Source organism: Chelmon rostratus, chromosome 19 (assembly GCF_017976325.1).
Source record: "Chelmon rostratus isolate fCheRos1 chromosome 19, fCheRos1.pri, whole genome shotgun sequence".
In the NCBI taxonomy this organism is placed as follows: Eukaryota; Metazoa; Chordata; class Actinopteri; order Chaetodontiformes; family Chaetodontidae; genus Chelmon; species Chelmon rostratus.
The window spans coordinates 1,065,951-1,092,742 of record NC_055676.1 but is presented as its reverse complement, the minus strand read 5'-3'; the positions used below and the strand labels follow the sequence as shown (position 1 = coordinate 1,092,742).

The following is a 26,792-nucleotide window of genomic DNA, read 5'->3' as shown; positions in this document are numbered from 1 at the left end:
AGCTGCTAGCAAAGTGGCAGGGGCCTTTTGAGGTGGAGAGAAGGCTTGGGCCCACCACTTATCAAGTTTCCACCCCAGGGCACCAGCTTTCCAGTCGTGTGCTCCATGTCAACCTTCTCAAAGAGTGGGTTCCAAGGACAGAGAAGGGAGCAGAGCTGTTGCTGATCCGTGGTGTTGAGGAGGAAGAGGAGGTGGATGACCAATATTTGCCGTTGCTGACATCTGATTGAATCGATTTGAGTCATCTCTCTGACGACCGGTACAAACTTTACTTAATACGGAAATATTTTAAGAGCACCCCGGTCGTACAGATCTGGTGGAGCATGATATTGTGCTGAAAGAGGGTGCAACTGTGAGACGTATGAGTTACAGGATACCAGAGCGACTCCTGTTGTCACTGAAGAAGGAAGTGGACCTCATGCTGTCCCTTGGAATCATTCAACCTTCAAAAAGTGAGTGGTGTAACCCTATTGTTTTGGTCCCCAAGAAGGATGGAACAATAAGATTTTGTATTGACTTTAGGTACCTGAATGCCATTTCAAAATTCGATTCATATCCAACTCCACGAATTGATGATCTGATAGAGCGTCTGGGGAAAGCAAAGTACCTGACCACCATTGACCTGTGTAAGGGGTACTGGCAGGTACCCCTGAGCCAGCGGTCTCAGGAGCTAACAGCCTTCAAGACTCCGTGGGGACTGTTCCAGTTCACAGTGTTGCCATTTGGATTGCACGGCGCCCCAGCAACCTTTCAAAGACTAATGGACCAGGTACTCTGCCAGACTTCCGATTTTGCATGTGCATATTTGGATGATATTGTTGTTTACAGCACCACCTGGGAGGAGCACTTAGGGCACCTGAGGGAAGTCCTGGATCGCCTGCACTCTGCAGGCCTGACAATCAATCCAGCAAAGTGTGTTCTCGCCAGAACCAAGACAGAGTACCTGGGTTTCACCATTGGAGGTGGGTTGATTGAGCCACAAGTGCACAAAGTTAATGCAATTGAATCATGTCCTCTTCCACAAACCAAGAAGCAGCTCAGGTCATTCCTTGGGATGGCTGGTTTTTACCATCGATTTATACCAAACTTCTCAGCCAGGGCTGTACTGCTGACAGACATGACAGGCTCACGGTCCCCAAACAAGATCCAGTGGACAACACAGGCAGTGGGAGCATTCCGGAACATCCAGCAATCCCTGAGTAAAAACCCAGTTCTCCATAGTCTGGATTTTGAGCAAAGATTTGTCCTGCAAACTGATGCATCTGAGAGGGGTATTGGAGCTGTGCTTCTGCAGGGACCATCAGAGGACCGACATCCTGTCGCCTACATTAGTCGCAAACTACTCCCCATGGAGGTCCACTATTTGACAGTGGAGAAAGAAGCCTTGGCGATCAAGTGGGCACTGGATTCCTTAAAGTATTATCTGCTGGGGATGGAGTTTACCTTGGAGACTGACCATAAAGCACTACAGTGGCTGGAGAGGATGAAAGACACCAACGGACAAATCACCCGGTGGTACCTTGCCATGCAGCCATACCGGTTCACAGTTCATCACATCCCAGGCAGGGATAACGTCACTGCAGACTATCTCTCTCGCTGTCCCAGTGATGATTTTGAAGAGGGGGGGTGTGTGATGGCTGCAACTGCTGCCACACAGCTGATATAAATGTCGGTAACCCTCCTACACTCACCTTAGTTTTCTTTATATTTAATTATTCATTTAGTTTACCTTTTTGACCTCATGACATCCACATTGCACATACAGACAGCAAATACATTAAGGATTACACATACCTTTTGGTTTCATACAACACATACATATTTATTTAGCATAAGTTGACAGTATAGTGGTTTCTATTTGTAGCGCGCACATTTAGTTAGCTTCTATTTAGTTTGTCTTAAGTTCTAATGGTTTATTTCTCTGAGTTACCAGTGTTGAGGGTCTCACTGCTGCTGGAGGGACATCGGGCCAGACCTGAGCAAAAGGCACAACTGTGGGAGCAGACCTGTTAAATGAAGGAAGTGGCCAATTGGGCCACACCAAGTGCCTGCAGCATCCGGGTGTGATTTCCAATGTTTAGTTTAGGATTTTCTTTATTTCTTCAAATTATAGTAGAGCCTTTGGTGTTTTTGTTAAGATTAATTATCAAAATAGCCTTACTGACAGACAAGTTGTCCTGTTGTGTTTTATTTTGTAGTATAGTTGGTCATGTTTGTTGTTATCCCTCTCGTTTCACAATGGTCTGATCAGCCAGTATATATATGTCCCCTTTGTGTGCAGTTCGTGAGGTCTATTATGTGTGTCAGGTCTGTTCTTGTGTTGGTTAGGTCAGTTAGGTCTATTTTGTCTTTATTATGTTAGTTTGGTCTGTTCAGTTCTATTCAGTTAAGTTCTTTATGGCTCGTTGCCAGAGAGCAACTTAATCTACAATCGCTCTCAGGATGGATTGGGACTCTTTCACCGGTAATGTAAAATGCACGCATTTTCTGAATTCATTAATATTATCTTTTAGGACAGATGTGGCCCGCAGGCTACCATTTAATGATCAGAGTTTCTGGCTGGGTCTGGATTGACCAAGGTCCAAAATTTGACTGGACACTTGACCCATTACAAGCCATAAGGCGGCAGGATAGACTACATCCAGTTTTTTCAAAATAGATGAAGATGTAAGCATATACATTCCATTACCATTGTTTAATACTGAAAAAAGGGACTTTGGACTAATCTTTTTCTAGCACTAAAAGGAAGACATTTTTTGTCTTAAAACCCAACTTTGGTCTGTATTTGTAAGACGCAACCCTCTCTAGATGACCCGTACGTTCAATGGGTCATGTAAGAGAATGCATAAAGATAATAAATGTAGTTTTTTACAGTTTAAAACCAATTTTAAATTAACAAGTGACATCTGCAATAATTTAAAACCAGTCCATAAAGGATACATTAAAGATGGTGCCATGGTATAAATGACAGTGTCATCTGCATAGGGGTGTACCTTTGCTGGATTTAATCCTACTAAATGCTTTGGATAAATCAATAAAAGTGCAGTACTTAATTTTTATTTTTTATCATTCAGAGCAGTAATAATATAATTTGTGACTGATATGGCTGCAGGTACAGTCCTATGCCCTTGTCTGAAACCTGATAGAGACAAGAATTGTTTTAGCTGTTCGTTTTACAAGGGATTAAAACACTTTGGCAATAACAGACAGTCTGGAAAGGGATCCTCACTTTTTAATAAAGGAAAGAAAAACACTTAATTCTAGGACCTGGGAATCAATCCACTGCTTAGACTAAGATTAAAAATGGAGGCAATGGGTCTCACAATCAGACTTTCAGCTGTTTCTACAACGTAAGGCACAATTTGGTCAAGCCTGAGTTGGAGGGGGGGATTAAAACCATTATGCCTGGCTCAACCATTTCACATGGAATGACTAATGCAAATAATAAATGCCCAGATGTTTGGAGGAAGACCAGTATAATGCATTATGATCAACATGGCAGAAACAATTGGTAATGAAGGCAACAGCAGACAACTGTACATAATCATTTGCATTAATGTGTTAAAGCATTTGCAATTTGTTCTGTAACACAGCTAAAATTAAATACCAAAAACAATATGAAACCCATGACAAAAGAATCACAGTTAAAGACTAAATGACAGTCAATATATAAAAGACTGAACTACCCTCTGGGTGAATAGCCAGTAGTTCAGCCTCAACACTCTTATCAACCTTTTTTCTAGCAGCAGGTGACTGTTTGCAGCAAACAAGCACTAAAAACCGGCTGTACATTACCTGCTCAGCACCAAACAGCAGACAGACAAAGTTAGCAAATAGCTGGTGATGAAATTTTAACTAGCAGCTACAGAGCCAGGTATTTTTCCAAGACGTTGGTGGAGGCTAAAAGGAAAGTGAATGTTGGACTTCGATAAGGTGGCCAAAAAACGACTCCAGTGTAATGATGACATTGGTCTGCTGGATGGAATTAGGCTGCTGCTTGCTAACATGTTAGCCACAACAACTTTATAAGATGATAATTTGTCAGGGCGGTGAGTCTGTCAGACTGTTTCAGAGTTCCTCTGCCCCCGCGAGGCCTAGAAAAATCAATGAATGCAGCTCTAAGAAAGAAACATACTTTTAGATTGAACTTTCAGTGGAATTTTAATATAAATTTGTAACAGGTTTCACTGTTTTTTTTTTTTACTGCCTGTATCACCTCCTGAAACAGATAACATACAGTATTTATCAATTTCCATGAGTGACTGAGCAAATTGAATCACTTTACTATGAAATAGGAAACTCTGACCCAACAGACTTTCTCTGTCTGGTCCTTAGTTAGGACTTCTGTGCCAGGAGTGTGCTCAATTTGATCTTCCCATCCATAGAGGCTGTCAGGCAGGTGCCGCAGTCGACTGCCGAGCACCAATCAACTGTCACTACTGGCGCTTTGTGCCCACCCAGTGACAGCATCGTCTCCAGAGCTGGCTCCCCATTGGTCAGCTGGAGGAGGGGGAGGTGAAAGGAGGAGATATTAGCAAATCAAATATTAAATGTAATGTAAATGAAAAAACATTCATTTTGATCCCGCAAGGGAAGAAGTATACACTTAAAAATACTTAAAATTAAATTAATAATCAAATAATCAAAATCATAAAAAAACAAGAACCGGAATAAATGTAATAATTAAAATAATGGCAAATTAAAATGATTACATACAAATAAAAACACACATTTGAAAGAGCATTTCGATAAGTTAAGATGTACATATACACATTCAAGTGAACCAGAAGAGTTGAGTGTGGATGAGAGCTGGGTATATGAGGATGAAGGTGAAGATGAAGGTGTATTTACTTTGTATATGAGTCCTCCTGTGCTGGAACAGGTCAGGACGTGTTGTCCTTCAGAGTCAAAGGCAAAGAGCCGACCTCGAGGAACCTGAACCTGAGCAAGAGTTCATTCACTTCATTATGGATTGCAGATTATTTTCTTCATTAATCACTTTTTTGGTTTGTAACAATTCAGAAAAATAGTGAGAATGCTGTCACAATTACCCAGTCCAAAGAGACACTTCCAATGCCTGTCATGTCCATCTAATAGTACAAACCTCACAATCATTAAGAATAAATTTAAATTAAAAAAGTAATCAATAGGAAAATCAGCCAATCCTCACATTTCATGACCAGTTAAAAAATATTTTGGCAGTTGAATTTTTTCAATTTACCAACCATTAGCAGATAAGCCGAAAAGTTCATTTTGGATCATTGATGTCGTCTTGGTTTTCTAAATGGTGTAAACCGGGCATGTCCAAACCATTCCATAAAGGGCTGTGTGGCTGCAGCTTTTTGTTCCAACCAATCAAGAGGTCACCTAATTATCAGCTGAAGACTGAGATCAGCTGATTAAATGAGTACAGCCTGGTGTGCTCCTCCTTGGTTGGAATGAAAACCTGCATCCACACGGTCCTTTCTGGAATGGTAGATGCCTTGTGTAAACCTACACTTCTTACCTGTTTGTATCCACTGTACCCTGACAGGACGAAGGGCCCGGTGGCGTCCTGAGGTAAAAGCTGCTCCGACTGCTTCACCCCACACCGATGGATGTTCCACTGGATGAACTGAATTCATACACACACAGTATGGCTGTTTCTTTTGAAGGATGTAACATGTCCGGCAACATTAAAACAGGCTTTAAAAAGCCCCAGATTTAAGAAAATTGTAGTCACACATGCACACACCTTGCCATCTTCTCCGATGCTGTGGACTGTGTTTTCATCATAGCTGAACTCCACACTGTAAACTTCTCCGTCGTGAGCTCTCCAGCTCATAGCGCTCTCATACCGCTGCATATCTACAACAGAGAATTCAGAGTACAGTGTATTCAGTCAATATAGTGTGGAAATGTTACAGAAAGTGCTTCAAAATCATTTACACAAGTAGAACTATGTTTACCCACATAGCAAATATAAGTGAGTACACATCAATAAACTGTTCTGCACAATGCACTGAGCTGCTTCAGTAAGATACTAAAATTCTCAGGACTGATTTAACCATCTTTGCTGGGAAGAATGAATATTTCTCAGATTTAATATTTCTCTTTCTCTATTTTGAAAGATGTCACTTTGAGTTCTAGTTGCAGTTAAAGTCATCCTTTTTGTAAGTGACTGTTAGTAGTAGTAATCTTGCATGAAAATAAACACTGACCAAACAATCTGATGACTCCATCAGCAGCTCCAGTCACCAGCAGGTTTCCATTGTGGTTGAAGGCTGTGCAGTTAATGGCAACTGGTTCGGGTTCTAAAGAGAACTGGAGCTGAGAGACAGACAGAACACTGATTATACCAAAGCTACAGGAAATCACTCAGGCTTTTTACTACTAGATCTGATATCCTCCTGAGATCAAGCGCTCAACCGACGATGGACACAGGTTGACCTTCATTAGAAAAATGTTGCTGAGTATCCAGCTGCCCATGGTGACGTAGGGTTTAACAGCAACGCATGACTGTTTCAGTCACCACCCTGTGCAGCAGGGTTACAGAGTTACAGAGGAACTCCACTGATTTAAAAATGTGCATGTGGAGTTAGAAAGAAGTGAGCTTACCTGACCTCTGTTCAAATTTCTGACAGAGCTCTCAGTGGTTAAGTTGTAGTGTGGGTAATGCAGGCACCAGATTTTTACCAAGAAGAGAATGCATGGAATAAAACAGATGATTTCTCTGGTTCTGCTGTATTGATTTTGATCCTTTTTGAAAACAGTTTTTGTTATTGTTATAGGACTGTAATTTCTAATCACTGCAATACTCTTAACTGCTGACTTACTACTTATTTTCAAAACAACTATCTTTGAACTGGATGGTTAATTACCTGTTGTTTGACAGTCTTGGTGTCCCAGAGCAGCAGCTGTCCAGACACTGGGATAGGGAGTCGAGAAACAGAATCACTGCTCCCAGATCGACTCACAGCGGCAGCTGAACAGACAAAAGATGAACCGCTGGGACTGCAGGCTAAAGACAGGATACTGAGAGACACAGGAAGGACATATTATTATCAGAATTTGTCCTTCAACAACAAATATTTTTCATTGCTACGTGCCAAAATACAAGTTTTGTCTAATGTGTGTATTGTTTACCCAAGTCTCAGGTTTATTCTAGTCTGTTTTGTCAAGTAATAGTTCAGTGGAACCCCAAACCGACAGAATTTGCTGCCCTTTTCCGTGTTTAGTGAATGTTTTGACATGGATAGGTTGACATTCATGTTTCCCACAGGATGAACTGTAATCGCTTAGGTAATGCCTTACTTTTCATTTAGTGATGTCATTAGACGGCAACTAAGTTCAAACCTGTTTTTAATTTGTTCAAACTCTTTGACTAAATACCTGCAAAACTAATGACACTCCCATCAGGCTCAGCTTTACTTTGTGCAAATTAGATATTGTTAGCCTGCTAAACTAAGTTGGTGAACATGGTAACCACTAACAGCAGATGCTATTAGAACCCCGGTTTTGGTGCCTAAACCTAAACAAACTATGATAGAAAACTGAAAATAATAAGTCATCTGTTTAAAAGAAAAAGACAGCAATGACTTTTGGTTTGACACAGAACATGAACACGGTCTCCTTGGTCTCCTTGTGATCTCCTGTGTTTGACCCATTCATCTGTCACAACCTCCTTCTTATGTAGACACACTTTGTGCTACATCACCTGGTGATGGGTGTAAATAGCCAATAGTAGTGACAATTCTCACCTGGGTGCAAACAGAAACTTGGAGCATTAAATGTGCCCAATATAGCATGTTAGCAACATGTACAACATTGCAAGAATGTTAGCATGCTGCTGTTAGCATTTGGCACGAATCATCCCTCACAGAGCTGCTAGCATAGCTACAGGCTTGTAGTCTTGTTACATTTCTGTTTGTGTTTGTTTACATGAATGAGATACAGTGTTGTTGGCAGGTGTGTTCTTGAACTTTGGACAGAGTCAGGCTAGCCGTTTTACAGAGCCTTCAGATATTTTGTTAAGCTAGGCTAACCATGTTCTAACTCTGTGTCTCACACAGACATGAGATACATATCAATCTTCTCATCTTACTCCCAGAAAGAAAGCAAATAACATAATTTCCCCACTCTTCTTATTAGGCTATGTGCTTTACTACTTATATCACCAGCTGATGGCCTCCAGCATTACATCACTTTACTTTTCACCTACAGTACAGTTATTTAATACTATACATCAGGCAGGCACACAGATTTACCGTGGATGAGTTTCTTCGATGTTCATCTCATAAAGATTCTTCTTGGCATCCGTATCATACAGCCGCACTGTACCAACACCGCTGCCTAGTAACAACTGACCACACACACACATACACACGTACACAGAATCTTGTTTTTGTCATCGACTTCCATCAATTCCCTGAAGAGAGTCTAATTGTTACGTGCCTAACTGTAAACTTAACATAATCTTACCTAAAACACAACAAAAGTCTCCCCTACAATTTAATGTTTTAACTTGGAGAGACCTACTTGTGCCTTTGTCAAATATCCAAACTGTGCTAAAATCATCTTGATAGGACTATTACTTTACATTTTAGTAATTTTATCCCGTATCATGATTCAATTTTATGCGTAAAGTCTTGTTTAGGTTACATGTATTCATACTTTTTTTTTTATTTCATTTTATTTTTCGGTACTTGTATGTCCACATGCCATGCTGTATTGAATCTGTATTTTTTTGGACAGGTGTTCTATGTCAATGGTTTAAGGACAGAATATAACCAAGCAATTTGCTTCATGAATTGAAGAATGCGTTCAGGATTACTCTATTTATGTCACTTTAGTATACAGGTTGTTTCCTGAGCACAGCAGTTTATTGATTGCTCTTTCCTTTATCAGGTTAAGTATTAGCAGAAACCTGATTAATGCTAATGCTATGTCGATACTCAGACCATGTGAAGTCTGTCTCTTGTTCATACCAGTCTGTCAGGTTTGGTGGCCCACTCCAGAGACAGCAGAGGAGACTTAGACATGATGGTGGCTTTGGTCTGCATGATGGGGTTCAAAGACCACACCTGTGGAAGAGGAGAAGGAGGAGGAACAAAGCTTCATAATGTGTTTCAGTTAGTTATGCATGGTTATACCAATATGCATGTTTTTTGTTCTCAATGTTGATACAACCACAAAAGAAAAATGACTCACCTTGATTACCCCGTCTACATCCAAACTGGCAACCCGGCGACCAGAACAGTCAACCCTAGAACACAGAAGTCAGAAGGATGGATGAGAAGAGAAGATGCCCCCAGTCTGACCAGTTAAACTGAACTGGCAGTGTGTCCAAGTCAAACCTGCAGTGCATGATGGAGGAATGGTGTTCTCCATACTCCTCTTGGCTGAGTTTGATGAAAGGCTGTTCCGCTGACAGACCTCCTTCCTCTACTCCTCCTCCGCAGCGCCTGCTATTTGAGGAGGAGGAGTCAGGAAGTTCGCTGGCTGTTTCTGCAAGAGCCTCTACCTCCACCGCCTCCCCCTTCTTTTCCAGTGTCTGAAGACAACACATAGAGGGATCTTATCAGTGCAAAAGGAATCAACATCCAGTCCCAGGAAACATTTGCAACAGCCAAACTTAATACATTAATCTGAATAAAATGGAAGTACAATATCTTAAACCAAAACATTTATTTGTACATCCTCATGAAAAAGGTGGTGCTGGAAGCTTGGTGTAGTGACTGCTTGTGGGTTAGCTAAAGAGCTATAGTGGCTGACGAGCTACCCAGATGCATGCTAGCTAGCTGGTAACATGCTGGCACTGGCTAAGCAAAAATGCATGCCAAACTAACTGACTTGCTAACATTTAGCTAATTATCAGTTAGCAAGCTTGCTAGATTAGTCATAATCAGACAAGTTAAAACATAACATGGACATAGAATTCACTACGCCCAGCTATTGTTTCCCCATAAATGCAAATCCCTGTAAAACCACAACTTGTCGGTTTTACATTTTTTATTTCTATTTGTGTACAAGTTAAGCAACAAGGTAAACGATAACTGGTGAGGTTTAGAGGCATGTGTATTTGTGAAGTTGGGAGATAACTAGCATAGCTAGCTAGTTTCCTCCTACTTCCAGGCTTTATGCTAAGCTAAGATGATTCCCTTCTGGCTTTCCTTACACACTTGTCATACAGACATGAAAGTGGTATTAGCTTCTTGTCCTACACTCAGCAAGAAACTGAACACCCTTATTCCCCAAAATGTTTGACTGTTTCATTCCTTTAATAAAATTGACTGAATAAAAAAATGGGAAAAAACCAAGATGGCGGCGCGTGCACACACAGCGGCTCGTAGCTCCTGTGTTTACGTTTTTGTTTAATTTCATTGACATGTCATGCTCAATGACAACAAAGAAATCTTGAATCTTGAAAATGCACCAGGTTTTGTAAAAATGCACCAAGCAGGTGACCTCAGCTCTTACGAAAAAACTTCCCCCAGTACCATCCTTCAGGTACCTGTGATGGTGGTTTGGAGAAAAGCTCCTTCCTCTCTTTCTCATGATCCTGGATTCTCTTGTGTCTGGGATGTGTCGGCTGGTTTGTTGACTGCTGGGACTGGGAGCTTGCAGGTTCACCGGTTGATGCCTGGCAGGATACTGGCTTCACATCCTTAGGTTGGACTGTCTCTTTTGACTTTGCAGGCTAGAAAAGACAAATGTTGGATTGTAATTTTCAAAATCTCCATCCAAACTTTCAGAATAAAACAGAACATTATCTCTTGGGAGCTGAACTTTCTTGACATTGTATTAATACAGAGAAATTGGAGGTTTTCACTTCAATACAGTCACGAGCAGCAACCAGTGGACATAAGAGGAACTGCAGCTGAACTCACTTCAGCTCTGTGGCCATTAACATCTGAAAACTACTTTCTCAAACATCCAACTGTGTAGTCAAATGTCATTTGGAAATTTTAGTATTTAGAAATTAAATTTCCTGTTTTCAATCCCACTGAGCTTTTAAACAACTTCCCACTCTCACCGTATTGGTTGGCGGGTCCTTCCTGCCCACTGCTGCCTGGCTTGGTGAAGACCCAGTGGTGAACTGAGGAAGTTTCCCTGGAGTGCGTCTGCCCTGTGGTAGGAATGTAGAGAAGAAGTTTCTGGAAGGAGTGGTGGCCATACTGACAGCGCGCTGGCTCGACACCAAGTCCCTACAGCGAGAGAGAGACAGACGAAGACAAGTGAAAAAGTTTACAAAAAACAAAGCACTGAATGAGTACAAAATGACTCTAAGCAGTGATGAAGTCAAGATTTAGGGGCACGCAGAGGAGTGATCCTCCCTTTACATAATATAATAGATAGACTGCAGGGAAGTATCCTAAGTAGACTCAAACATCAAGAAATATAAGGTTCCACCTGTGTGAGTGATGAAGACATTGTATAGTACATTTGGTCATGTTTGACTGTTGCGTATTTTGAGGCAAAACAACACCATTTGCATTGTCATAAGCCAGGTTTCTAACCAAATGTTCCAGAAAAATAAGAAAATGTGAATCCAGTACTATTGTGGGAATATTAGGAGTTGGGCACTTGGAGATAAACAGCTGGTGGCACTGGTTCTACAATAGAAAATGGGATGGGAATATGACATTTCTGTTTGTTTCACTTCTAAATTTCAGGAAGGTTACATCTCATTGCTCCACACAGATTGGATGTTTTTGACCGTTAATATTTTTTGTCGCTTCAGTGGAGCAGAAGCGTCAGTGGACATTTAAGTCACATGCTGCATGTAAGTCATGATTTGTTCTCTAAGTCTGTTTGCATTGCACTTTGTCTCATTTTGCTTTTATCTATGCACAAATTTCATTTCTGGCATTTTCAATTTCTGTAGTTTTCGTCCATCTGCACAAATTTAAAGGTCCAGTGAGTAGGATTCATGGGGATTTATTGGTAAAAACATATTATTCAGAGTTATGTTTTCATCAGTGTGAAAGTTTGTATTTTTGTTACATAAGAATTAGCTATTTATATCTACAGAAGGAGAGGGTCCTCCTCTACGGAGTCCAGCATGTTGCACTTCCATGTCTCTACAGTAACCCAGAACGGACAAACCAAGTACTGGCTTTAGAGTGCCTTTTCACAGCCACCATAGGGGAGGGGGGGCAAGGGTGTTCAGTTAGTTGAGTGTTTTGTTCCTAAGGTATTGTCTCATGCAGGTAGGTAGTGATTTGTGAGGCCGGGCCTTCCGCTTTGTTTGACGCGCTTAACGGAAAAAAATCACTGGAATACGAAAATATGTTTGACCTTTTTATTTACGGATAAGAATGATCAACTTATGATATCGTGCACAAATTCATAATCAAAGTGATCAGTGATCAAAGGAAATAGCGGTCAACAAAAAAAACGGCGATCCTGCTCACCCTCCCTCACTCTCTAGCCACACACGACAAAAAAAAGGTGAGCAGGGGCTTATGTGTAACATCCCCGCCCATATCCACTTGACCTACATATTCCCTTATCAATAGAATCACACAAACCTAAACAATAACAAACACCAATATTTCAACCAACACACCAAGGAAATCCCTTCAAACTCATTCATGGCTCCCACACACGTGATAAGATTTTAACTATATCACCCCCACCTATTAGTAATCTACTGCACTGGCAAGCTAACTGCTAATATGCTAGCCAGCCAGGAACATGATAGTGCTAGTCAGGCATCGTAGCTATTCAAGTCAGCCGACGTCTCTTGAGAGTTTGCTATTGGTCAACAGTGCAAATTTGTGCATCAAAGTTCAACAAAATTGAATGAAATGCTAAGATTTGTTTTGCCCCAATGAACTTATTCACTGTTCACTGTTATACATGCTGATGTGACTGCGTCTTTAATGACAGAGGACAACATGAAAGATCGATATGTCAGAGGGACAAGAAGACAACATGAAAGAGAAAGACGATGCCAAGCAACAATAAAGAAAAAACAATTTCAACAAAGACAACAAAAATGGTAATCACACCAACCATGAACCACAACGTCTCTGCTTAGGTCAGGGACCACGTCGTTCCTCCTCTTTCCCCTCAGTTTCTGTCATCTCTATCCTGCTCCCTCGAAATAAATAAATGCTCCAAAAGTTTTGAAGGCCCAAAACATTGGCAGTTGACCTAAGAGGCTAAATCGTTGTCACATGATAGCTGATGGGTTCTGAGATTGTAAAGTGTTAAATCTTATGACAGCTGTGATGTCTCTACCGCAGCTGACCCCACGGCTTTGTCACAGCCTGTGATGCAGCAACTCACGAGAGATACATACAACAGGACCAACAGGTAAAAGGGCCCACTTACCTCAGTGATATGTTGAAGTCTTGATGTTGGCCCTAACAGCTCATCATCTAATCAGCCCACTGAAGTGGGTTCTTAAATTTAAAACTGACATAACCACAAAAAACTGCCTACAGGTCCATAACTTTATATATACCTATTTTAACGCATAGGGAGATTAGCAGGAAGCTGTGAGGCCGCTTCCTGTGGATTAATGTTTGCATTGACAGAAACTTCACTACATCCACCCAACTGCTTCCAGTGATATTGTCTGATGTGCATTGTCAGCAATGTGCATTATATTACATTAATAATGTTTAAGCTCTAAAACAAAAGATGACTGTATCAAACATGAAGGCAACAGCCAGCAAAACAGTAGTGTAACATAGCAGCAAAGAAAACCAACACAGCTGCAGTTTTGTAATGCAGAAAAGAAAGAGAACAAAGATGGAGATAGATCAACAAACATAAAGACAGTGACAAGACGTTTGATATGTGCCAGCAAAGCAGTTAATATTTTACATCAGTGGGGAGGAAGATGCAACAAGGCGACAAAGCAAATACACATCAACAGAACTCTGGGCCACACTGAAATAGGGGTTGGACGAGTTGTCATGAAATGTGTACAGACATTAAGAATGAAACCTTCGGACTTTGATCCCCTGACTTTTCATCTAGCACTAACATCAGTGCACATGAAATGTAAAAATGAAAAAGAAAAATGAACATAACCAAGTGCTGTAACAAATTGAGCAACAAATCTCGTTTCGTCTTGTCTTGTTTGACAGAAACTGGAGTCCATCTTAATTCTACAAAATATCACTCATTTCAGCTAAGAGCTGCATGTTTTGTGCTTTTGCATGCTAAGCTGTGGACTGCTTTTATGTATTTCTTTTGTGTATTATTTATATATGTTGGAGATGCCTATTTCATCAGTTACATTACATTAAATAGCTAGATATTTGTTGACAAACACTTTGAGGTCATTGCTACAGAAAGAAAAACAACCTGTGTTTGTGATATATCCTCTGAGAAACATTTCTGATCATGATTCTTTCAACAATTGTAAATGTTACCACTACGGATCATTACTTGCAAGCATGGTATTTGCTTCCATGCCAATAACATCAAATTGTACATAGGTATAGGTCCTAGTGACAGTTTTTATTCTACCCATTGAAAACTCAATGCATTCCTCTCAGGTCTCCAAAAAGAGTCAACAGCTGATGTAGTATGCTGCACTGGCTGACAGGCGGTTTAAAAACAGATGCATAAGAGCAGATAATCTGCACAGTGTGCAGAATAAAGCACGGGAAGCAATGCTGTGGACTACACTGGAACGAAAACAACCTCAACATTCATTTTCTAATCTGGTACCCTCATCCACTCTTCTATACTCTGCCACGCTTGAGAACCTTAACGTCCTGGTAGGATCAGAGGTAAAGAAATAGACCGCTGGGAGATCAGAGATGCACAAAAAGAACTTCTTTATTATTCTTGTCTACAGTAAGACTGTAACTGCCGTAACTTCTGCCTCATACCAATTCTTGAATCCCACTGGACACTTGCTGACAATTTTGCTGTGCAACCCTGCAGGCTGGAAGTCCACATGACTAGACTGACTTAAGACTAAAGGGCAGACTGTGCCTTTGCTGTCAGGGCTCCTCTGGTCTGGAATGACCTCTCTGAGGAGCTAAGGCTCTCCACATCAACATGTTCCTTTAAATCACTCCACTTCAACTTAAATTCATTTTTATCTATTGGCCAACCAATAATTTCATGTTTTTATATGCTGGCATCTCATTATGCTTTACTGATATCAAAGTTTCTTATTAGCAGTATTAATTTTACAGTGCACTGGACTTGTCAGCCCTGTCTACAGTGCTCTGTCAGCGTGTGAAAGCCATCAGTGGAAATTTCACAATAATCGATCGTACTGACAAAAACAACAATTCATCAGGTGAATTGTTTATTTGGCAACATCAACTGCATCACAGCACACAAAATGTCATAAATACGGTATCATTAACAATAACTTAGTCAAAAGCTTTTTAGATATATCATTTATATGAATAAGCACAAAGTAACTCAGCAGTTTTGTCTGCTTCAAAGTGCCTCAGAATTCTGCAACCGTGATTCTAAAAAAGTAGAGATGCCCTGTGTTCCTGAGGCAGTGTAGTAATCCCCTTTATATAATAATGTTTCACAAAGAGGTGAACCTCACTCTATCCTTGCTTGTGAATGACTGAACCTTTCAAGGTAAAACTTTAAATATATTGTCTTGTCTATTTTGTGTTGTCTGTTGAATATATGTCAAAAAATAGCAAATTATCACTTTCTGTTTTATTCGTTTGTTACACAATAATCCAACTTTTGGACTTTTCTGGGCTTTAAACGCCAAAAACATTAGAAATGACTTGCAACAATTCTGAGGAATAAGTAGATATTCTTACTTCAGTCTCTCTCTCACATCTGACTTCTCTGGCAATACTCAGAGCTCCAGACTTTATCCTCAAAATTCAGAGATAAATCTCAGGACTTAAATCATATTTTTAACTTTTTTCAGTAAAGGATTCTATTCTATACAAACGACAGGTTAGACTTCATAGTCGAAACTTAGAAATAAAGTACAAGTAAAACAAATGCTGTCAGTCAATGCAGTGAGGTAAAACGAGCTAGCATGAAGAGTACTACAATTAGAATCAGTTCGTGTGTCTGTCCTGAGGTAAGAAGAAAAAAAAACAAAGATTAGGATGAAAAACACAAAACTGATGTGGACAGATACTCTGCACTCATTTTGCCTAACCTGTCAAAACACCTTTTAGAAGGAAGATTTAAGATATAGACATAATGCAGTTTTTGTTTTCATTGAAGTGCATAAACCAGAACAAGTTCATTCCTGTTAATCTAGTATTTGTGTTTTAAACAGCTTATATCCAAAGATTGTAAAACATCAGAAAAATAATACTTCCATTTTATTCAAAGCATGGCAGCCAAGTGCTCAATTCTCCAGCGTCATTTTAGGAAAGTATCTACCGGTCTAATAAATAAAGTTTCTTTGAACCATTATGTTGTCAACAAGAGTCAACACAATGAACATTAAAAAAACAAACAAATGGCAGCCATCTTAGCTGTAGTCAGTCATTATTAAAGATAGTGATGTTAATGTCTCACAGCTCAGTGTCTCCAAGTCGGTCCATGTTCTGGACATACACCGGAAGCTTGTGGTGGACCACCTCATCTCTGTCTCTCTGGTCCCGACTCTCGGTCTGCAGGGCAAACAGCTGGACGAGATAAGACAAGACAGACAGGTCAGATACAGCAACAAGTAAAATTATACCCCGATACTGTGTACTTAAACCTTTTGCTGTGGTGAGGAGGGAGCTAAGCAGGAAAGGAAGCAAAGCTTTCGATTTACTCGTCAATCTATGATGAGTAAATCAAAGTCTTTCCAGTCCTCATCTATGGTCACTAGCTGATTGCTGACACAAGCAATAAATGGAAGAATTTTCCTCCATAGGGTGGCTGGGCGAACCCTTCGAGACGGGATGAGGATCTTAGACATCCGCTGGATAGATTATGCACCCTCTCTGGCCTGGGGATGCCTAAGGATACCCCAGGAGGAGCTGGCATACTTAGTGAGTTGCCACTGCCACACAGTCCCGAATAAGCAGCAGAAAATAGATGGATAAACTGATCGAATATGGATGTTTTTAAAATGACATGCAAAGTTAATCTTGATGAAGTTAATTATATAAATAACAGGAGTATTTAAATCTCACTGGACTTTTAAAATAAGTTAAATGGAATTTGTTGAACCATTAAAAGGAACGGTTTAAACCACACAAGACTTAACATTTGCACTTATTATTTTTACTTATTCTTTATATCAAAAAACGTTGTGCATTCAAACATTGTTGTAAATGTTTTAACAGGGAAATTGTTTTCTTCTCACCAGCTGGCGGTACTGTTCGTTCTCTTCTGTCAGGCCGGCTGTCTTCTGGATTTCAGCGTCAAAGCTCAGCAGGACCGGCTGAGGTGAAAACTAGTTAAGGACGAGGTCCCGGCAAATCCAGAGTTTAAATGCACAGACGCAACTTGTAACATCACAGCTATGATCACAGCTCATTCGGCTGAAGGATATGCATACACTGGAAGAGGACAGACAGGAAGTTGTGCAGTGAAACCAGGAAGGTGTCGGTCCACTGGCGGGAGAAGTAGGGAGAGAATGCTGGGTTCTGTTCCGGGGCAGGGATAAAAGGCAGAATGAACCAATCGCGCCACTCGGCCTGACCCTGCAGCTCTAAAGCCTGCTTCTGGAAAAACTCCTGAGTCTTCTCCAGGTTTCCCTTCTAGAAGGACGAAAGGAGAGGCTTACCTGCTGCTCTGTTTAAGAAACATACGATCTGAGGTGTTCGCTTTCTCTGCAGGGTGTTACCTGGATGGTGTTGATGATGTAGTATCTGTACAGACTGGTTCTCAGTTTGTTGACTGTGGATCTGTACACGTCCTCCAGTCTGCAGAACAGACGTCTGTCCAGGTAGAGCCAGTACTCCTTTAAACCAAAAAGGTCGAAGCTCTGGACAAAGTGCTGCAGCTGATCGATGATCTTATCCACCTGCACATGGAAGATTCTTTAGATTTAAGACAAACCTAAATATAATCTCTTTAGAAGAGAATCTGTGTTTAAAACATCCCCTTCTTAGTTTAGTAAAAAGTCCTTCAGAAAAAAAATACATCCATGCATATTTCCACGTCATACCCTGAAGCCTTTCTCCTTGTCCGCTTTGATGTCACTGTCCAGGTGTTTCAGAGTGCTGGTGAAGCCACGATAGATCAGATACTCTCTCACGTGTTCGTCTGTCCTTTCCACTGCTGACCCCATGGTGACCTCTGAGCTTGCAAGGTGCAATACAATACAAACAGCCTTAAGAAAAAGTACTTTAGAACGCTTTTCAACTTTTTCTATCCTTATACCAATTCAGATACATCAAAAGTACCTGTCTGATAACAGCGCTCTCTGTAAACCTCATTCTATGAAACATAGTGCAATTATATGTGCGTAAGGTAACACTGGACCAGGGACTGCTGTGGAACTAGAAACTAAGTTGGATTGGTCTCATCATGGTTGATACCCAGTGCACTCAGTAAGGTCAGTAACGAGCCATTCCAGATCCTGTGTATCAGATCATTGCATACCAAGCAGCAGTAATGGGAAGTGACATGTATATCTGTCCCCTGCTATAAGGCAGGCACATTTAAACACTGTTATAAAACTGAACCTCTCACACTCAAATCATGGATGAGCAAAGGAAGGAAAGTATTTGTGATGGACAAACTGACTTTTTGTATAGGCCACTTGGTTCAACTGTGTTGTTCATGTTGCCTTTTCTTTTGTGATCTTAAGGTGATTCTAATGTAACCCTGATGTCCATTAATTGTATTCACATTGACCATTAGTCAAAATGACATTAAACATATCATAAACAACGAATAATAATCAACCAACCTGCATCCCATTATTTAAACTGAACTGTTAGTATCACAATGCCATCCCAGTTAGTCTTAGTCACACTGACTACTTTAAAAAGCCTTATCTACAGACCTCATCGACCAGTAACATACTACTAAAATGCTGCTTAGCATCCCTGCACTCTCTGATCCCAACACACCGCGGGTTGGACCCTGAAGCACAAATTCTCCAGTTAAACGCTTGCTAGGATAGAGCAAACCTTCTATTCAGCAGAAACTTATAAATGAAGTTTTCATTGTGCAAACTGCCCTATCTTTAGAAAAGCATTCAACAAACTGTTGTTGAATCTAACGGTTTCTGTTCTGAGTAGTTTTGATCCCTTGCGCCTTCAGTTTAAAAAAAAAACATTCGAGCCAAAGTCCATTAAGACATCCCATTAAAGTGGACACATAGCTGCGTCATTAAAGAAACGGTCGCATTCACTCTATACCCGAGCAAACACCAAACGGCAGTAACTTGTCTAAATTAAAAGAATTCAAGATATCTGTGTTTAATCTCAAGTGTCACCGAAGCTCCGTTAGTTGATTCTTTCCTCAACAAAATGTACCACCTTGACGAACGACATGCTCTTATTTTACATTCTGATGACTTTGAACAATACTTGGAGGGTTAGAGATATGCCGAGTTAACATGTAGATCGCATTTATTCAAAAAAGGTCTTAAGTCGTGGCTTAATATTTACGTACCTGGGTTGGTAATCAAGATTATCTTCACCAGACAGAATTTTTAGTGAAGGTCAGTTTCTTCGTGCAGCTCGTACCGCCTTCAAATAAAACCTTTAACCCGTGAAATGGAATTAACTTTATTTAAGACCAGGAGCGTACAGCTGCTCCTCTGTCATGTTGTGAATGTAATAAAATGGAATATACTTAAGTTACGACAAAGAGAAAATCTCTTCCTGCTCCTTCCTCTTCTCCTTCTTCGTCTTTGGAGTTTTACGTTAGTTGGCATCCCTACGTGTTGCTTTACCGCCACCTACTGGATTGTATAGCAAGCTCACCGTGAAAAGGGCTCACAGCATAGGGTTTACAGTGTCCACCCGTTTACAACACTGTCACTGCTATATTTCAGACACATTAACCAGTTGTCTGAGTTGGTGTAAATCCCTAGCCCGGTGTGTAGAATCAAAATCTTCTCCAGATATATCCACCACGTTAGGGATCTACTGGCAGCGTCCAACACCATCTTTCTTCTGTCCTGCAATTCAACAGCATGGCTTATCACCATGGCAATGAATACCAAAAATCGTTTCTTGTCCATATAGATGATCTGCTAGAATTTCAAATTTCTTTCCTGCTCCTTTCCTTTTGTACTGCCACCATTTCGTCATATCTTCCCCACCAGATACACCTCCTTTTCCTCACTGACTGACTGAAATCACACAAACAACTCTTCTTCCTTTTCTTTTTATTTTCAAATTGTATCGTGTCTTAATTTTCAAATTCTCTTTCCGACTCCCGCCCCGAGGCCATTTCCGTCATCCCTCTCTTCCTGTTGTGTTAGCCATGTGACAGTCATGTGACGACTTCATGTGACATCGCCAGCTGGCGTCACCCTGGAGCGTCCTCTGGCGGCCAAAATGTCATAATGTATGTCAATGTAAACACACCTTAAATGTTGTTATGATCTTCACTGGGAAATGTTTTATTCACAAATATCGTTTTTCTTAGAGTATATCAATGTTTGCTCTTTATATATATGAACTCTATGAAATCTGACTGAATAAAAGAAGTGTCATATTCATTTTGCATTTGTCTTATTTACCGTTTTTGTTCAATTTTTATTGTTTTTACAGTCACACGTAAATAAGATTTGATTGTATCTTCCATCTCCATTTGTTAACACTTCTGATGTGACAAATAACGTTTGTTTTGTTTTTACAAAATATATCCTAAACCAAACAAGAAGTCAGCCATTTTCATTCTACTGTGCAATATTTGTGCAGTTTTTACTATTTCCAGGAATTGTACTTAAACAAACTCCTCCAAGAGAACAAATCAGACTGACTTCAAATTAGGTCTGATTTTTGAGTTATTGCTGAATGGTGTGTCTCAAATTTTGCCATGGAAATTGTTGTAACTTAAGTGTACATGGTTAAATCTGCAAAACATATAAAACATATCTACATTCCTATATTCAGTAATAGTCAGATTGACCAGATCAACCTCAGGTCGGGTCAGAAAATCTTGATGATGTTATGTTGGGATGGGTGTTGAGTTTTCTTTAAACAGTGTTGTCGTGGCAGCGAGCTGAATTTCTATGTTTTGTCACAAAACAGGAAGTAGCTGTACGTCAAATATGCTTTGACATTGTCATTGCATCACCTACTAGAAATAAGTAAGTCTTTTGCGACACTCATTCATTTGAGTTACATGAAAATGTCATGGTGTTCTTTACACTTGATATACTGGGTGTTCTCTATTGCCACATAGTGGACACAGGAAGTGACACTGAACTCCTGCTAGCAGTGTCCAAAGAACATGAAAAGCCGTGTAACAAGTCTGTGCCAAGTAGTGAAGCCATTACTGGGCACATTGAGGCGGGGGGGGGGGGCATTTATTGCAGCTTGCAGCGTTACTTAAAATTACTCCTTTGTCCTTGCTGACCTAATCTTTGACTTTTGAACAGTGTTGTAACCAAGTGTCATAGAGTTTCTACGGTAACAGGGTAAACAACAATGGTTCAGGTTTCTGAGCTGCTCTGAGCGCAGTTACTGTAGCAACAAGTAAACAAGAAGCTCAGAGGCAGAGGAGAGAAAATGTCAGTAAGGAGAAAAGAAAGAGCAGTGGTGGAGAACAAGGATATCTTCTCAGAGGAGGAGGACTTTAAGGAGCCAATGAGAGAGGCTGCCTCCTCCAGTGCTTCAACAAGACAACCTGGACTATTCAAACAACAAATCATCCACAAAATCCCAGAAGCAGTGGACGACTTCCTGAGGAACTTCCTCCAGAGAGCTGGCCTGAGCCGAACTCTGAACAGCTTCGAGAAAGAGTGGTACAGTGGTCCAGTTCAGAAAACTCTGACAGAAACTCTCTCGATGGCAGCGACAGGCATCTTCTTCATCACTGACGCTCTCACACACCGGCAGCTCCTCCAAAGTGAGTTAGAGATAATCCGCAGAGAGACACACATGCTCAGACAGGAGGTGCTGGTGGCAGGGGAAAGCCTGGTGAAGATGCAGAGGGAGAGGGATTTCCACCGGCTTCAGTACAGACGAGTTGCTGAGGACAAAAACAGGCTGATCGAGGACTTCAAAAAACTGAAGAAACACCTGGAGTCCTACAAGCCTGTGCTACGGCAACTGGACAACAAGTATCAAGCAGCTCTGAGGCAGAAAATGCTCATTAGTCTAAAAAAGGATCGAGTGCAAAAGACCACAGATGCAACACTGATTCAGGAAAAATCCCAAATCAACAAAGAGAGAAGCATCCAAAGCAGCAACAGCACTGAGAAATCACCAGCAAAAAGCACCAGAACCAGGCATCAAAAGGACACAGAGTTTCCCATCTACAGAAGGCTGGTGAACTCTCACCTGGCTCAGGTGAATTTTGAAAAATGGAAAAGCCCGAGTTCCTTCAGCTTGTCCTGCTCCATCAGAGCACACAAGCTTCCCATCAGCTGCATCGATCTCCATCCACAAAAACGGATCGTTGCCACCGCCAGTAGTGACTGCAGCTGGAGGCTGTGGGCGCTGCCAGCCAATGGAGAAAAAGTAAGATGAACGTGTTCTTGTATTCAAATTAATGAGAGAGATGAGATTAGATGACATGAGGATCACATATGAGATGTGACGCGTTGACAAGATTTTATCAAACATGGGATGAGATTCTGTCAAAGTGGTTGAGAAAAAAAAACTATTAAAAAAAGAAGTTTGTTGAGACATGACATGCAATAAAGTGTCCAATGGAATGAGATGTGACATGAAATGCAATTTTAGTAAATTAGAAAAAAAGTTGAGATGGTGTTAGTTATGATACAAACTGAGATGAGGCATGTTACCACAGGATGAAACAAAATACCAGTGGAATGAGATCATATGAGATGTCTCTTAGCTGTTAAAATGACTGAAGATGAGAAAAATGAAAATAGTTTAAAAGGTGGAGCATTGCTTATAAGATGACATAAAACAAACTCAGATGAGCCAAGAGACTATTAAAAAAACATGCTATCTGAGATCTCAATTCAAAAACTACAAAAGTATTCAATATTACGATATGTCAGGCTGAGAAGATACTATTCAATGAGATGACATGAGATGACATGAGAACTGATAACATACCATGAAACGAGATGGTATTGAATCAACTGAAACACTATAATATTGGTTAGCAGATGACACAATGGCAGATAAGATGAGATACTAAAGATGAGATATAAAGCAAAGACATGAGAAGATAAACAGCATTGAAGAAATGGAATAGATTTGCGATAACATAAAAGGAGAAAAGGTGAAATCCTGTAAGTTATGAAATGATGACGATTACAAAGTCAAATGAGATTACATTTATCAAGGTTTGGATATGATAAATGTGAGCTTATAGATGACAGGGAAAATCTCAGTCTCATTTTCCCTGAGACTGAGATAAAGCAGGAAGACATGTTACAAAATAAAGGGATACTGTGAAGTTAAAGAGACCAGACATAACTAAATGTTAGAAAGTGAGAGGCAATGCAAGAGGCAAGACAGGAAAATAACATCATTCTGTTAATGGGTGAGGGTCACTCTGATTGGCTGACGTCATGTAGTGTGTTTTTCCAGGTTGGTCAGTTGGTACTGACAGGTGGGGGTCACTCTGACTGGCTGTCTGGCTGCAGTTTTCACCCTGATGGAACAAAACTGGCAACAACGAGTGGAGACACTGTGGTAAGTTCATGTTCACAAAGCAAACCCAACATAACGTCTCTTCTCGAGATTTGTGCTCCTCTGTGTGATCCTGATCTTGTCCTGTGGTTGACTCGGACGGTTCTTCCTGCAGGTCCAGCTCTGGGATTTCTCTCGTGGCTGCTGTGTGTTGACGCTGTCTGGACACAGCCAGCCCACCTGGGGCTGCTCCTTCCACTCATGCGGCCACTTTTTGGCTTCCTGCTCTGCCGACAGAACCGCGAAGCTTTGGGACCTGAACAGCCAGCGCTGCCGCTTCACACTGCGTCGCCACACCGCCTCCGTCAACAGTGTCTGCTTCCTGCCCTTCTCCAACCTCCTCCTCACCTGCTCGGCTGACAAAACTCTCGCCATGTGGGACTCCCGACTGAGTGTCTGCACCGCAACCTTCCATGGACACCAGCACCCCTGCAACCACACTGCCTTCAGCCTGGCAGGCAACGTCATGGCATCGTGTGACTCCTGTGGCATCATCAACTTGTGGGATATCAGGAAGTCTGCGTTGGCCATGGCCACGGTAGATGCGGGACCGCTGGCGGCCAACCAGGTGGCGTTCAGCCCATCTGGGAAGACGCTGGCTGTTGCCAGCAGCGACGGTCTGGTCAGATTGGTGGAGATGGACTCCTGCGTGGTGAGCAGCCTGTCGGGACACAGCGATGACGTGCAGAGCGTAATGTTCGACCACAGGGGGGAGACTGTGATGTCAGCAGGGAGTGATGGCATGATTAATGTCTGGTCATGACATCATCTGAATGTGAATGAAAAACGGAAGTGAAACCTGTTGATAATGTTTCAGATAATGATCAGATTATCCTGCTGTCAACATGATGATTTTACAAATGTTGTTTTCTTGTGGTGATGCAAACTTAGAGAAATAAATGTTTTGATCGATATTGCAAAAAGGTTTGATACCCAGCTCTGACCTCAACGTTAGCTTTCAAACTCATTTCTTTTACTGTGGGATATTCCTCTAACAGAATGATGTTTATCAGCCAGGTCCTGCTGAGCAGTGGTATGATGATGATGTAGGAAGAACTCCGCTGATACAAGCTTGAGTTGAAGAGACCTTTATTAACAAGCAGTATCAGATCAGATGCCGGCCATCCGAGAGAGCTTCAGGGTCAGATCAGAAGACTCTGCCGTTATCCTAAAGACAATACAATATATAGCATAATAGTCTGTCCTACTCCACCCATGGCTTACCTAACTCCCAAATAAGGCCATGTTCTGCACATTGTCTTACTGAGGGGTGCATTCCTCCACTCTCACCCATAAATGTCAACCTCTGTTGGTGATTCACATCTAAACAGTCCCCTTTGTATACATTCCCACATTAGGACTCCCTCTTTATGGCCTGTCCTGTGTAGTCTCACATATCACCACTGAGAGTGTCTTGCAGTTGAAACATCAGTTTACCTCTTATCATGCTTAATCTAACGTATGTGTGATATTTGACTCATCTGATCATATACCTCAAGAACACACAGAGTGTTAACACCCAAGGGGCTGAAGACCTCTTCCAAACTCAGCGTTCCTCTCCCATGGCTGAGCTCTGGAAACTGTCCTTGGACATTGGACAAATGATTAGAGTGTTGCGTGTTACAGTTATTTTTTTATTAACACCATATTTCCCCAAACAGAGTCAATTTTCCCTGAAAGCTTTAACAAAGGCAACTCTGAAACCATCTACAGGCAACTGAACCAAACCCCATACTACAGTGTCTGAATAAACAGAAAATGATCAACTGTAATGAAAGCTTTTAACAAGTCAATGATAACAGCCGAACAACACTTCCATTGTCCCTCCAAGAAACAATCTTGTGTAGAAGTCATGTCACACATGGTACTATGCATTGTCTGAAACCAGACAGTGAAGACTGTGAACAGAATATTTTGTTGTTTAGTTGTTGGTTATTCACCAGTGATTCCAGGGTTTTTGCCATTATACAATCATGTGTTCACAAAGCAGTCAACTTCACTCGATCCTCGCCTGTGAATGACTGAGCTTTTTGAGGATGACCCTTTTTTACTCAATCATGATACTATCAGCTTTTACCACTAAGCCTGTTTACCTGTGGAATGTTCAAACAGGTGTGTGTGTGTGTTTGTGTGTGTTTGTGTGTGTGTGTGTGTGGGGGGGGGTTTAGCCTATTTTGGCGGGATTTGAAAGTTGAATACCCAAAATGTAGAAATGGCATGGAGCACTTGAGTTTGAACGACGTTTCTAGCTGAAAGTTTGACCGAGTAGTTAAGAGTTGACAATGCATGAAAAACTGAAAATGTGTGAATTTAGAATTGTCCATCTATTGTTTTCAATGAGAGAAATTTCCTGGAAAATGTTGAATATTTCACAAAGAATGAAAGTTATCCAAAATCTGCCTGATGGTGTGAATATCCTAATTGAACTTGATGCTTGAATGAAGTTTATACTATGAAAAATGTGGAAGGAACTTAATACCAAAAATGTGGTAAAATAGTTAACAGAAAGTAAATTGCTGTGTGAATGCTGGATGTCAAAAAGCTGACGCTTACCTGCAGTGCTGGCTTTAAAAGTTGAATAATAAGATGTGGAATATTTTAAGATCTGTTGAAAAGCTGATACATAACTGAATTGCTGGCTTTTATTTGTATGGAGAGTGAGAGGAGTATGAACAGCTGGAAAAGTAGAAAGGGTAGAATTAGTATGAACAGGATTTATATGTTCAATAAAAGTCAACGTATGAAAGATGTGGAACATTGTACCGTTTGAATTGGGTTTCTTGCTTAAAGTATTAGAATAGATAAAGCTGAAAAGAATATGAATAGTTAGAAAAGTGAGAAAAGGAAGAATAAAAAACTGTGTCAACTGGGAGATCAATTTTATTTGTTGACCAATGGCTAGGAGCTAAACTGCAGAGCTGCTTGACTGAAAAACTGGCTGAAGTAAAGTGAAGTAAATGGAAAATGTAGCATCTTGGATTATTGATGTTAAATTTAGGATATCTCACCCTCCACTGCTTTGATCTAGTTCATTCTTTTTAAAATCTGCCTTTCAAAAGTCTCCTAACTTTATAGACTACACTAGAAGTCAATGGCAACTTC

The 26,792-nt window shown here is 40.8% G+C and overlaps 2 protein-coding genes across 3 annotated transcripts; one reads left to right on the top strand and one right to left on the bottom strand.

The window, feature by feature from the left end:
* Positions 1-1,871: 1,871 nt before the first annotated feature.
* Positions 1,872-20,221, bottom strand: wdr91 (WD repeat domain 91). 2 transcript variants are annotated; one of them, XM_041960169.1, is made up of 18 exons: positions 19,516-20,221; positions 18,059-18,194; positions 17,735-17,914; positions 17,441-17,648; positions 17,252-17,334; positions 16,471-16,580; positions 11,015-11,186; positions 10,493-10,678; positions 9,336-9,532; positions 9,190-9,244; positions 8,967-9,062; positions 8,247-8,341; positions 6,861-7,014; positions 6,201-6,309; positions 5,735-5,847; positions 5,507-5,614; positions 4,852-4,941; positions 1,872-4,500 (listed from the first exon to the last, which is right to left on the bottom strand). In XM_041960169.1, the coding sequence occupies exons 2-18, from the start codon at positions 18,179-18,181 to the stop codon at positions 4,336-4,338; spliced, it is 2,244 nt and encodes a 747-aa protein (XP_041816103.1). In that variant the 5' UTR covers positions 18,182-18,194; positions 19,516-20,221; the 3' UTR covers positions 1,872-4,335. The 2 variants fall into 2 exon arrangements, with proteins under 2 accessions (XP_041816103.1, XP_041816102.1); XM_041960168.1 differs by having other exon boundaries at positions 18,059-18,189; positions 19,516-20,220.
* A 1,366-nt stretch (positions 20,222-21,587) lies between these two features.
* On the top strand, positions 21,588-24,453 carry LOC121623565 (sperm-associated antigen 16 protein). The gene is made up of 3 exons (XM_041960884.1): positions 21,588-22,541; positions 23,589-23,693; positions 23,806-24,453. Exons 1-3 carry the CDS (start codon positions 21,588-21,590, stop codon positions 24,451-24,453), a joined length of 1,707 nt encoding a protein of 568 aa, XP_041816818.1.
* Positions 24,454-26,792: the final 2,339 nt, after the last annotated feature.